General features: G+C 41.3%; 1 protein-coding gene across 1 annotated transcript in view; it reads left to right on the plus strand.

The window, feature by feature from the left end:
* LOC145414077 (carbonic anhydrase-related protein 10-like) overlaps positions 1-12990 on the plus strand; it is a 411901-nt gene extending 398911 nt beyond the window's left edge. The window contains exons 9-10 of the mRNA XM_080283641.1: positions 1813-1855; positions 12817-12990. Of these exons, the coding sequence (XP_080139767.1) occupies positions 1813-1855; positions 12817-12839 (66 nt within the window). The 3' untranslated portion in view covers positions 12840-12990. The remainder of the gene's footprint in view (positions 1-1812; positions 1856-12816) is intronic.
* Positions 12991-14855: the final 1865 nt, after the last annotated feature.

Here is a 14855-nt window from a genome sequence, read left to right on the forward strand (position 1 = left end):
CCACTCACAGCCAAAGTACATCACACAGTGTTAAGATAGAAGAGTGTATCAGAGCTATCCGAATCGTCATCATCACCATCCACACACTGCAACGCCACATTCTCCAATTGCAGAACAAGCGTGGGCTTCAGTGGCAGTGTGGGGATAGTTTGATTCTTTGCGATGATGGAAATTTTAAATAATTTTATTATTGATACTGTCAACCCTTCAGCTAGAGCTTATATGGATAAATGTGAAAATTACAAGGAAAATCTTTATAACGCCTTTCAGCACACTGAGGTGAGGCAGGGTGTGGTGAAACAGCGTGTTGTGCATGTGGCAGAGGGTGGTGTGATAATGAGAGATATGGCAGTCTGTGGTGATCCAGTGTGAGGTATGACAATGTCGTGTCAGCGAGGGATGTGGCAGTGTGTGATCTGGAACTATATGGTGTTGCAGTGTGTGATATTATAGTGTGCAGTGCGATAATAAATGATGTGGTACTGTGAGATGTGGCAATGTAAGATGTGACTGTCGACGGTGTAGCAGTGAGAAATGTGAGTGTGGGGTGTGATAGTGAGAAGTGTGATAGTGTGTGGTGTGGCAGTATGTGGTGTAGAAGTATGTGGTTTTGCAGCATGAATGTGGCAGTGTAGGGTGTGACAGATGTGGTGTGACAGTGTGTAGTGCGACAGTGGGGGCTTTGCAGTGAGAAGTGTGATAGTGTGTGATGTGATATGTGGTATGATCGTGTTAGGTCTAGCAGAGTGTGTGTGTGTGTGTGTGTGTGTGTGTGTGTGTGTGTGTGTGTGTGTGTTGTCGTAGGCTCTTCTACTACGCAGACTACTTCCCTACGAACCTGTGTTCCCGGAAATTAAAATAATATAGTTGCGATGAAGAATTTACTGACATTTATACTGATGAGAACATTGATGGTCTAGCAATGGATTTTGTCATTGTGGTGATTATACCGGCTTTGTCATGATGATGTAATAAGCTGATTTCCAGCTGTGATTCATGAGTTTTTGGTTGTTCACCGAGAGTTATTAAATTATATGTGAGTTCATGGTAGTGGTATTAATTCTTATGCATTACATTTTAGTATTTGAGAAGTAAAAGCGTTATGCCAATTCTGTGTCGAGTTCTCTGCTGAAGCAGTTTTTTGTTTATTTATTTATTTATTTATTTTTGACAATGAATGCATTCAGTGTAACACCAGCATGCTAAAATCAGGTTGAAGTCGAATATTTCACCCTACCCTGTGACCTTGTCCTCCGACCAATTGTTCTCAAACTCAAGTAACTTCATCCTTGTCGGACGCTTAACCCTTTCACCAAGCTTGATCTAAATTAGATTAAAAAAGAAAAAGAAAAAAAATGTTGATCTAGACCTTTAATGAAGTGTTATCTTTATCACACACTGAATCGAATAAAAGGTATCTAAGTTAAAAGGGCCGAACATTTGACCTTTCTCTGTGGATTTTACACATGACCATCATTTCTCAAAACAATCATTACATCCTTTTCTGTCATTCAACCTTTCCACCAAGTTCGGTGTAAATTAGATCGGAGCTGTCTGAGTTCATCTTGCACTTGACGTGTTGTTGTGTTCGGCCATAATTTTATAGTTTATTCCTCTGATGATCCTGAATCGTCATTGTAAATTTGATGGAATTCCCGTCAGAGTTTTTCCTTTCCAGAATCTTGCCGAAAAACAGACAGACAGGACAGATAGACACACAAACCAAATCCAACACACGACCCTCTTGCGCCACACGCCTGGGTGTAACAATACATACTGTATGTAATTAGTTTTTTTTTTTTTTTTCCTCAGGGGAACAAATGTTCTGTGTCCGAGCCGAAATTCTTCTATCGAGGTGAGTTCCTACAAACAGTGCCGTTATTCTGTTAAAAAGAGTAAACCTTAATTTATTTGTCACCATCTCACCTACACCTACAGCAAATAGGTTAGATTAATATTTCTTTGTAAATATTTGTAATATTTCTTCGTAGTACTGGAGAGCGGAGACACCATACCCACAACCCCTCTCACTCCCAGCCACAGGTGTTTAATTTTTTCTTTCAGCTTGCTGTTATTCACCATTTTCTATCGCAAACGAAGAGAAAGGTTATTTTAAGGCTATTAGAAAAATCTTCCTAGGTCTGTTATACTCAGTGACTTTCACCAACATATTACCCCTGACTGCTGACTTCTGAATGCTAGCATGCAACTTATCTTAGTAGGATTAGAGCCAAATCCTTATACTTATTTTTCGATATTGACGAAGCGGCACTGATATGCTTCTGATTGTCAGAGGATTGCCGTAGTGGTCAAGTTTTTTTCTTTAGTGATGGCGAGCCTTACGTACTCGTGGGCGAATGTTTTGGTTTTTATTATTAATATTATGTATTTATTATTAAAACTTCCCACATCCCTGTGGGAAGTTTTCTTGTTGTTGTCAATATTATTCTAGGGAAAATCTAAATCACTGTCATTTGCAAAACGTTTGAGCTACAGCCTTCAGTCTTTGCCATATTATAGCACTGGTTGGCTGCTTTATCTGACCAAATTTATCATCCCGATCCGACAGCCGAAAACCGGATAGGATCCAGAACATAAAAAAAGAGACCCTAAAGCTCAAGAACCACATAAGTTAGAGGGCTGAAATTTTTATGACATACACCTGGGACATGGCCAGAATGCAGTGCTTCATATAGTCCAGATCGGATCATTATTTTCTGAGATGGCCTATGGTCCAAAACTTTGGACTATTCCGGAATATAGAGAAGTCACCTAATTTTACATGAAAGCATAAAGGCAGAGACACCTAACTTGGTGGACTTATAGATCCTGATGAACTAAGATGTCATGCAGAAGATCAGTGACCTTGACCTTCAGGTCCCCTTATAGCTCGGCTTCTAATAGGCAATGGCAGTGGGAAGCTCTTCTTTATCAAAATTGTCCTTTTTTACAGCATTCTAGTTATTATTATTATTACAAAGTAGTAGTAGTAGTTGTGATGGTGGTGGTGGTAGTGGTGGTGGTGGTAGCAGTATGAACAGGAATATTAGGAGTTTCTCCAGCTTTCATTGAAAACAACAAAGGCGTGGCATATAATGAAATCTAATACACTCGTATCTGCATGGAGCCCCCGTCCCCCCTCCCACTTTTTTTTTCTGAGAATTGGATATAATGAAATCTGATATATCTCTACATGGCTTTTTTCTGGAGCCTCCAGTGAGAGCAGTGGATGTATGCATCGGGCACTGATATGGTGGAGTGAAGGGGCTTGCGTGAACAGATCATGGCTGACTTATCGATCACTTGGAAAGTTGCCTGACTATAAACTTTAAGAATTGTAACTCAAGATATTGAACTGGATAACCCGAGCAACACCGGATAACGTTTCTAGGCATCTATATTTCTTCCTCTGTATTTCTTTTTTTATTATATTAATGCACTTACAGCCAATGATTGTTGTTTTTCTCCCCTGTACTTTAGCTTTATTAAGCTTCTGTTTTTCATGACCTTACATTGTGGAGGAGTATATAACACTGGTTTAGATTCTGTCTCCTTTTTTTTTTTTTTTTTTTTTTTTTTTTTTAGGACGATTTTGTTGGAATTTCCTGTTTCAGAGTCATGCATTTTGTACAAATCTTCCCTTCTGTCCTTTGACTTGTATCAGTGTTATGCTTTAAGCTTTCATTTTGATTACTAATATGTCAAAAATAAGATGTGTTCCATTCTTGCTCAAGATGTAGTGGATTAGCTTCAAGATTTTGTCTTTATCTGAAGGTAAATGTTTCCATTCCTGCCTTTTGGTGTTATTTTGGTTAGCATTCCCCTTTGTTACTAAAATTCCGTAGCCTTCAGAACAATGAGTTTACGGTTATTGTTGCATGTTTTGAAAGTACTTTATGTTTAAATTTTCCTTTGGGTTTTATGACTATAATCACATAGTTTATATACTGTAGATTATCTAAGTGTCACTTTAATGCCATGTCCTTCACGTAAATACTAGTTATATTATTTTTTCAATGTGTTATATGTGTATCTTCATCATTATCAGCTGGTGGGACAACAGCGAATAAATTTCAACTTTCTTAACTCGGATTACTTAATCCTTCAAACATCCTCTTTCCTTCTGATTTCCTGGTAACTGCTTACTCTCACTCCATTTTCGGGTTGCACTCTGATACCCTACTGTATAGTTGCCTATCTGCTACCTTTTCAAAGAAAGCTGTGATGTTCTATGCTTTGTTGTTGGGATGATCATCTCATACTTGTTTTCACTCTGAGCACTCGTAAGGTAAAGTCAAATATCTTTGCTAAACTCTGCATTTCTGTTCTATAAATTACAGCAGAAAGAAAACACTGTAAATATTTAATCTACAGAAGCATACTATTCTTGTATACATATTAAAAACGTTTCATCTCAATGAAGCTTTTGCTTTCGTCAGTATTATTATTTTTCTTTGCACTTTTTTTCCATTGATCTTGATATTACACTCGAAGGTACCCTAGAGCAGTGCTTCTCAAACTATCTTATGTGGTGGACCGGCATTTTTTTTTTTTTTTCAATGTGCAAGCGAAGCAAGCCAATCCAAGGGCAGTCATCATTGATGTAACAAGTCTTCCCAGTGTGCCATTGACCAGTACCATATTTGTGCCATATAATTAATTGTTTACGATCAGAGACATTCGTAGTAATATTCATTTATACAGGAAAAATATAATGAATAGATAATAAAAGTAAGTTGACATTTTTTTTTGGGGGGGGTCTCATGCGTATTCAGTTCACTGTTTTGCTGTTCATTATATCGCATTCGTTAGTTGGATAGCAATGACTTTTAACATGAGTGAGTAAATGAACAATGTAGCCATAATAATACAAATCTCCGCGTACCGGCAGACGATGGCTCGCGTACCGTCACCGGTACGCGTACCACACTTTGAGTAGCACTGCCCTAGAGTAACCCAAGTCCTTATGCCATTAATAAATGACGACCTATTTTTGAAGATAATGTATTCATTTTTATTCCGAAAATTGTACATTTGAAATCTTAGAAACTAATTGAGATACAAGTATTTGGTTGAAAATCCTGTGTTTAAAATGTTTGCTGAATAATTTTGGCTTAATATTTTGCCATTCAGCCTAGTGGAGAGTACCGAATTCAAGTCTGCATAGCTTTTTCTTTGCAACACGTTTTAGAGAAAACCACAAAAGTTATAAAGCTGTAGTTTCCAAGTATGTACCTGTGGTTCCTCGTACTATCTGAAAGGAATATGGTTACAGTTGAGCATACAGTTAGTAATTTATTGAGACAAACGTAAAATTTACACATGAGTTCTTCGACATCATTGTCCTCAGATCCCTTGTTGATGTTACACAAGAAGTTACCTTAGTGTCTTCAGATCTTGTTTATATTGCACATAGCTTAAATGCCACACTACACTGGCTGCCCAGCCACGTAGGCATCACCGGTAACTAGCGTGCTAATGCCTCTATTCACTCCGCAATGCTCCAACCTACCGTCACCTTCCCTCTCAGGACAAGCCATTCTCTGCTTAAACGCAGAGTCGACCGCACCATCCTGTGGCTCACACAACCTGATCATGAAACACAGGTGGCAGAGGGCTTTTGCTCCACCATCTGGTATGCTAGGGCTACTGAAATGGCAACAACTGAGGGCATCACGACATCCCCAGAAGGCAACAATGGAGGGGTAAGCAGGGCGCGCGTGACGTGCGTGCGATATGGACGTAAGTCCCATATACCCGAGCGCCCCTATTCCCCGGAATGCACCCAGTGGGAACATCTCAGTCCAGGTGCATTACCCTTCCACCGACCCAGCCTTCATCAGGATCAGGGTGGAGCTAGAAAAATAACTCCAGGCCCGGTGATGGCTGGTAGTCACACACTAAAAGCAATGGCCTGTAGCCATGCCCCAGCAATGGACTGTAGCCGTGCAACAGCAACAGCCGGTAGCCACACATCAAAAGCAATGGCCTGCAGCCATGCAACAGTGACGGCCAGTAACCGCACCTTTGAGAGACAGTCAGCAGCCGCTCTTAGTGCTGCCCACCCCCCCTGCAGAACCCGTGATGGCCGGTTGCCACATGTGGAGAGAGAACGGTATACCCTCTCCTTCTGCAGTTGCCTCAAGGGGCACGACACTGGTGATGGCCGGCAGCCACACCAGTAGACAAGATATGCACTCCATCCAGCCGGCACCAGAGGGAGACCAACGCCTGTCGGACTCCTGCTGCAGGCAACGCCGCAGCCCTACCCTGATGGCAAAGCAGTGGGAGTGAGACCGCAGTAGACGGGCTCTCCACGCCGCCACTAGTACCCCGGGGCGTGACGTCTCCAGTCCAGAGGAGGAACAACACCCTTCCTGCACCAGGCGCTTGCAGGAGCGCCTTCAGAGGATTTTTAGCCCCAGTCCCGAGGGCCAAACCCCCGTACCAAGTCCCTCTAGTCGGGGGCCTTCCCCACACCTGACCATAGCCCATCCTGAAGGACAACGCCCCCACAAGTAGTCCCGTGGCCCCTCGACGAGAGGACATCTGAGGGGGCGCAGCCAACACTGAGCCACCGCCTGTGAGCCGCCAGCCCCCCAGTGTTCCACCTCCTTATTTAATTTGGTGTAATGCGGGACAGATATATAATTACCATAAAGAACAAGCAGCCCTAGAACAAAGTGAAGTCCCATCATCCCTTAAGTGCAGTGTCTTTCCATCTGTTCCCGAGACTGTCGGCATCCTGTGTGATACCAATAGCTTATATACACCTGTCAATTCCAGTTCTTGCCTTTGGACAGAGTCTCGTGAATTGTCTAGCTTCCTGTATCCAGAATTTGGTAATATGCGTGTAAGGTTGTTGCCCTGTGTTTTTATGCCCTGTTCCTCTCACACTGTCTAAGCTCCGGTCTAGAAAGGGAACCCAGCAATACCTTAGGTGTTATTAGGACGGGAAGCCGACCTAAAAACACCTAGCATAACAGCTACAAACTTCGAGCCCCTCAACGCTCCTCCTCACACGCCTAATCCGCTTGTGGTACGATTACGCCGCCTACGGCTCAGCTACCCCTGCTACTCTCAAGTAGCAGGGATTGCCTCTGAACCGTGCCCTCACTGTCACGAAACGGCAGAATGGCCACTCTCCACTTCCTACTTGACTGACCCTCCACTGCCGCCCTTCGTTCCACCTTAGTTGGCAGACTCGTAAGGAGGGTCTCTCCCTTTGCCACTGCTGCTGCGATCGTTGCCCTCACCCCGACCTCAGTTCTGCTCGACGCTGTCTCCACCTACCCTCCACCTCGTTAGCTTTTTACCTGTGTTCACATTGTAGTATAGGTGGGCGAATCCACTCCACCACCAGAGCTCTCTTTGAGCCCTATTAATTATTGATATTTGCTCTGGCGGGCCCTTATTTGGCTCGGTCCTCCCAAGGGAGGTAAATCTAAACAACAACAACAACATGCCACACACAGTTCTGCAATGCTTCCATCTGAGGTCTACCTAGTTAAAGTAGGTAACTAGTTCATATTTTGTATGTGGTTAGCATTATCTGAAATTGTCTCAGTTTTTCTCCTATGCGTGTGTATATTCTTCAAAACCTTAGCACATTGTTAGCCAGAGCTTGACATTAAGTTTAACTTTCCATTTCTTCATATTGCCCTTAATCAAATCGTTTGCTTCTTGATATTCTGTTGTAGTTCACCACACCAATCAGATATACTGTTGCTCTTCATTCCATCAGACCTAAAATTATTATCACTCACAGTTTAAGTTAATTCCATTGTAATCGCATATCAGATTCCTAAAAATATGCTCTTAACAAGCAGTAAATAATTTTGGTGGGTGTGTTCTTATGTTTAACGCTCCTATTCATTGATATTGGTGTCTGTAATAACGTTGCCATTATCAGAGATTTGTCTCGTTAGGTTCATCCATACTTTGTCATCGAATTGCTTCATCATTGCTACAGCTTTAAAGATACATATGCCCAACACAGTAGTTTTGAACTGTGTGTGTTATTTCATGTCATCGGTTAATATCTGAATAATAACGACGAAATCTTGATTGTTCTCTAAACTGTCTTGCATCAGTTGGAGCAGCGATTCAGTCTGCGTGATTTTTTTTTTTTTTTTAATCAAGAGAACGAAGACAGATTTATTGACCAGCACTGTTAATGACAATAATCTCGGCTTTCTCGTGAAGCTATATAAAACTTGAATTTCTTGTATTTAGTGTGCTTAGCAAGCACGACATGATTCATTTTGATATTTACCAATTGTCTGGCAATGAAAACGCTGTGTCAGAAATGATGTTTATACAAGAATGTATTACGTATATACATGTGTTGCCCATATAAATGCCTGCTTTTCTTTACTGGTGAGTATGTTTTTCTAGTATTCTTTTTCCTAGAGACCTCGACGTATATTCTCATACTATCAGTTCTCTGTTATACGTAACTTTCTTTTTGCAAGAACAAGGACAGGAAAGAGTAGAATATCTCGTCTCATGTTTTTTGCTATGAAAAGATGTCTTTGTCACGAGAAGATGATTATCGAAAGCTAGCTTGTGAATATCATCCATTACATCCCTGTACTGTGTCGGTGGTTCTTGGTCGCTGGGTTTGCCTGTTTGTGTAATGTAGTTTCTGCATGTGTCTCTTCGAGACACTGCTGTGGCTGTGTCTTTACGGTAGTACAGTCTGGGACTGAATTTACAAACAAAACTACGATCAACCGCCTCTCATAACTAATATTTGTTTCTGTGGAAATGATAAGGGAGTAGAATGTAGTTAGGCTTTCTCTTTCTGATATATATATATATATATATATATATATATATATATATATATATATATATATATATATATATAATCTCGGAGCCTCTGTGGTAAGGTGTGGTTTTCATACACTGAAGAACGAGGGTTCGCGCCCCGCCAGGGTAATAAACTTTGGAAGATGAGATCTCATCTTATCTCATCAGCCGTTTGAGTGTCTGCTGCAGGACCGGCCTATCCCAACCGAAGTGGGGAACAAGTGGCTTAGGCTGTCTGGTAGAGATTGTGTGTAGGGTGAGAAGTGCTTGTAAGTATATTGTAGTGTTGGAGTGGCTTTGGATGTGTGTGTAGTCTGTGAACCAAGTGTAATCGGCCCGTGCAAGCCGACTGGGTGCAAGCATACTTTATAGTATGCGACACTGGTTCAACCACAGCACCCCTGATGTCCGCCAATGCCGTACGTGACCAGAAGAACGCTTCCAAAGTTTATTACCCTGGCGGGGCGCGAACCCTCGTTCTTCAGTGTACGAAAACACACACACACACACACACACACACACACATATATATATATATATATAGAGAGAGAGAGAGAGAGAGAGAGAGAGAGAGATACATAGATATATTTTTTTATTTATATTAAGTACAAGATGAAAATTATCATGAGCAATATTTCATTCTGCAGAAAGGAAAAAGACAGAAAAGTGTAGAAAGCTACCTGTGTCTCGTGTTCTTTTTTTTTTTATGTGAGGAAGAAGGAACCAAAGGCTGAGCCCACATGAACGTTCCTTCCAAGAAAAAAGACAAAAACAATACAAAAGAGAGCCAAATTCAAGATCCATTCATTTCGAGATGCATGAACACACTGCTTTTGAAAGACTGGAAATCATAGGAAGTAGGAAATAGCCTACAGGCAGAGGGAGACAGTTCCAGAGTTGACCTGTTGCATAAATGAAGGACTGAGAGTAACGGTTAACTCTCGCATTAGAAAGCTGGACAACAAAGGTATGAGAGTTTGTTGCTAGACGGGTGCCACGTGCCCGTTGTAGAGGTTGAGGGTTGCCAGCAGACAGTTCAGAGGAGCAGTGGCCATTGAAGTAATGATAGAAGAGAGATAAAGAGGCAACAGTGCGGTGAAGAGACAAAGGTTGAAGGGAGCCAGTAAGAGGAGGAGAGTTGATGAGACGAATAGCCTTTGACTCCACCCTGTTGAAAAAAGCTGTATGTGGGGAGCCTCCCCACACACGAGAGTTGTACTCTAAACAGGGGCGAATCAAACCCATGTATAAAGTCAATAACTGTGCAGGTGTAAAGAAGGCACGGAGTCGGCTTAGCACACCTAATCTCTTGGAAGCAAATTTTACAAGAAATGCAAAATGATCTTTCCAAGATAAGTCCTGTGTGAATGAAACCCCAAGCATGTTCAAGGATAATGCAGGATTGAGCTGGATATTATTAAACATTAGTGTGCACTCCTGTGGAAGATTTTGACGGATTGATAGGTGTAAAAATTGAGTCTTTGATGTATTAAAACAAGATTACTTTTACCCTAATCAGAGATACAGGCCAAGTCAGACGTTAGGTGTGCCATAGCCTCATCCCTTGTTTGTTGAAGTAACTGCTGAGATGGACGTTGCGGGAATCGAATGGAAAGGTGATGGATGGAATCATCAGCGTACAAATGTATAGGATTAGATGTACAGCTTAGAAGATAATTGATGAATAAAAGGAAGAGAGCTGGTGATAGGACAGAGCCCTGAGGAACACCACTGTTGATAGATCTAGGAGAAGAACGATGGCCGTCTACAACAGCAGCTATAGAACGACCAGAAAGGAAGCTATAGATGAAGGCACAGATAGAAGGATAGAAACCGTAAGAGGGCAGTTGGGAAATTGAAGATTTATGCCAGACTCGATCGAAAGCCTTTGAGATGTCACGTGCAGTGGCAAAACTTTCGCCAAAGTCCCGAAAAGAGGATGACCAGGAGTCTGAAAGGTAGGTGAGAAGATCGCCAGTGGAGCATCCCTGACTGAACCCATACTGACGATCAGAAAGAAGGCTGTAATAGAAAAGATGCTTTAAAATTTTTCTGTTAAGAATAGACTCGAAAACTTTTGAGACACAGGATGTTAAAGCAATTGGACGATAGTTAGAGGGTTGGGATCTTGCAGATCAAAATCTACTCTGCGAGAGGAAACTGACATTAAATGTGTTTATGACCTGTGTTTCCAGTTAGTCACTCACGTTCCCTGTTTCTGATCCGTTATTTAATGCCGATTCGCTTCTCCAATTACTCATTCTTGTTACATTTCCTCCTTCTTTATTGCTCCTTCGTTCCGTCATTGATTCTCGTTGCTCATTATTCATCCCCGATCCGTTACTCATCATCGTTCCCTGTTACTCATCATCGTTCACTAATACTCATCCTCATTTCCTATTACTCTTCGTTTCCTGCTACATCATACCATTCCTTGTTATTCATTATCGTTATCTGTTACTCATTCTAGTTCCCAGTTACTCGTTCTTGTTCCGTATTTCTCATTCTTGTTCCGTTACTCGTTCTTTCCTCAGACCTCATCCTCGTTTCTCATTACATTTTCTCGTTCCCTATTACTCGTTCTCGTTCCCCATTATTCATTCTCATTTCATCATTATTCAGTGTTATTCCCTATTACTCATCCTCATTTGCTGTTACTTATCCTCGTTCCCTGCTGCTCACCGCATGAAAACATTTGACTTTCTTTATGTCGTAATTCCTGTCTGAGATCCCAGCAGGCAGGTAGTCCGGAAACACTGCTCACAGCTTCTCCTGCCTGAGTCTTGTTAATGGAAGGTCATTCCAACTACCCTGTGATGGAACGAGTGGCTTGATATCACCTGCAGTATTTTTTTTTTTTTTTTTTACATGAACAGATACATGCAGCTGAATTCACACGTTCTTGGGTCAGAGAATTACATTTTGTGTAGGATATGGGAATGATTGTAATTATATGTACTGTGGTGACCTGTTTGTCATGACGCTCAGAGGCCTAAAATAACCTCTTGTGATCACACTACAATATTACTTAAGCATTTCCTCTGTTTCTACAAAAGCTCATAGTTCAAACTTTTGTACCAGGAATTCTGAATTCAGCTATACATAGAATAATCTGAAGAAGGGTTCTTTTGTTCATTTTTATCCTTTATTACAGTATGTTAGTGCCCATCCTCTTCTTATGCCAATCCCTTACCTAGATAGCGGAAGGTAATCCATGTAATGAATATAATTGCTCTTTCTCGCCAATGTGGGATTGATTGTGAAAGAATCATTTCTTCATCCTCTCCACCAGCGGCAAACAATTTAATTCCAGAATAACCTTCGTTGTTTTTTACCTCCACGTGCAGTCGACTTGTACTGGGTATCACCACTATAATGACGGTGACGTGAGGGTGATGTGCCTGCATCATGTTCTTTGCCATTACCACCAGATTATGGTGCTTGTCACGAACAAGTGCAATGGACAGTACGGTCTTATTCAGACACTGAGGTACATTACGTGATATAAGCTGCATGTGGACGAAAGTTTCCACCAAGTTGAAATAGACGAACTATAATGACAGCCATCTTTCGGGTAGATGTTGATTTCTGCGAGTGGGGTGAGCTGAGGTGGGCGAGACTTCAAAGTGTTTCTGTACTTGCGGTCCCTCATTCCATTTTTCAGTCAATAGCAACAGATTTTTATTATGCCAACCCTATCTTTTAACGATAACACAAATGATGTCTGGTGTTAGTAAGGTATTTTAAGGCAAAATATAGTAAACTTTGTTCAGATGCCGTATTTTTCATTGTATTCCTGCTAATATCAAACGGTTATATCTGGCTTAAGACAGATAATGTAGAACTGAGGGGATTAAAAGTATCATCAGTTGAACCCATCAAGACGAATGAGCTTTTCTTAAAGTGGATCAGATTGCTCAGCAGCAACAAAAATTGTGAACCAGACAGATATATTTGTATTTATATTTGCCAGTATTGATACTAACTTTTTCTTTTTTTCAGCCAATGACTGGGTTAACTCCTGACCTGACACCTAAGCTGCGCCTGTACACTCGCCCTTCTTACAACTGCTGGAATGTTGTGTATACTAACAGTAGGCTAGTCTAGGTTAAGTACTTCACCTCCTCACATGTAAACTAATAAATCGTCAGACTACGACCAGCTTTAACACCTTCAATCCGGTGGTGTATTGTTTTAGTATATTGTTGCTACTTTTGCGTGATTTTATTCCACTTAGGAAAGTTTTTTTTTTTTTTTCCGAACCGAATAAGTTAGACTGAGCGTTCATGAACTCCTTCATACAAAAGATTTTCTTTAAGAACAATATCCTTTCGTGGTGGTGTGATTAATAGCATAAGGACGTCATTGGACTGAAGAGGTTAAAGTTATGAACAAGGTCAACAGTCTGGAGGCGAAATGACGTCCATATTGATTTTTATGTCCTAAACACTTCGCATTGGGTGGTGTATTTGTTAGCATATTCTTGCTACTGCCAGGCAAGGTTATTCTGATAAGACTGCACTCTATTAATGATGGAGGTTACAAACGGTATGTCTAACCCCTCCAACTGGAAAAGCTTTCCTATGAGCTGAATTATCGGTTGGAGTGTGTAAGAATAAAACAAAATATCTCATCTGATCGAAAATTATAAAAATCTCCACTACTTTAGTAATTGTTATACACCAGGCCCGGTTTTAACCTGTGTGTGTGTGTGTGTGTGTGTGTGTGTGTGTGTGTGTGTGTGTGTGTGTGTGTGTGTGTGTGTGTACGCTCCCGTAAAATTCAAAGAATAGTAAGGATGGACGCGTTTAGGTAGTGGTTAAAGGTGTGTACTGTATCTTATCAGTACACACAATGAAACATGTAGAGTACCGTTAATTTTCATGTATAGATGCAACACTGTATTGTTATGTAATTCATGTGACGGATGACTTGAAGTATAATGCACTAGAGTTGGACATTCGGCTACGATAATGCAAACTGCTGAAGTTAGGAGATTTCTCCAACCTCATATCAAAGTTTGATATAATGACTCAATGGACTGTATGTTCATGGGCTTAAGAGGCTTTCTAGCATCTCCTTGCCAGTTTAATTTAGAATCAGGTACGTTAAGTCTCTAACCTATTATATAACCGATACTGACAGTAATGTGTTGTAGATAAAGCCTGGGAGAATATTAAAGTGTAATAGGTAACATACATCGCTAAGGAAATGCTATTAGTCCTGAAAGCTTTATAAGGCCACGAGATTACAGCGTTAGGTGTGCTTCCATTACAATGGCTAGAGGTTGCCCACAGATGGGTACCGTTCTTCCCGTCGTAGCGGTGTTTACGGCCCGAATTTTACACACACGTTTTACTTCATGGTCAAATATTCCCTACTGATCCGCTGCATCTACTTCATACTTGTGGCAAGGCCGCCACTTTCCTCCCTGAAGTGTCTGTCAGAGAGAATATTCTATGGCCACAGAAACAAATCAAGCCTCTCTCAACTTGGGAATATTAGCCATACAGCAGAGGGACGTGAGAAGTAAAGATGAAAATAATGTTTGGTTAAGTTTTGTTCGCAACTGTTCATGCCAGTACTTCAGCCTTTGCTCTGATGTGGTTACTTCACAAGCGCGTGAATTACCGGAACCCAAGTTGCTGCTGAGAGGAATTCCATAGATAAGGTTGGGGATGCATTATTAACTGGCACGGTAAAGGTTAAGTGAGGAACCTTTTCTCTTCTATGGACAAGCCCGACTGACATCAGAAACCTAATTTATTTGAAGTGTACAGTTGGAGAAAACTTTGTTATGCAAGGCTGCCATGTCCCATCGACAGCCAGTAAGGTCAGCTGTGTCAGGAAACTTAGTGCCGTGCGTCTGGCTGAGTCATGAACTAGAATAATGGTGATGGACAGGGGGCAGGGGCGGAAGAAAAGGGATGAACTGCGCGTACAGGCTGGCCAGTAAATTACCAACCTGGTGTGTTGAAGTCAGTAAATACTTAACACTATCAGTACGTTGATGTACTTCTCAGTTTGTTCTTACTACCGCC

Source organism: Coenobita brevimanus, chromosome 98, assembly GCF_032717465.1.
Source record: "Coenobita brevimanus isolate Jiangsu-jjx chromosome 98, ASM3271746v2, whole genome shotgun sequence".
NCBI classification, from domain to species: domain Eukaryota; kingdom Metazoa; phylum Arthropoda; class Malacostraca; order Decapoda; family Coenobitidae; genus Coenobita; species Coenobita brevimanus.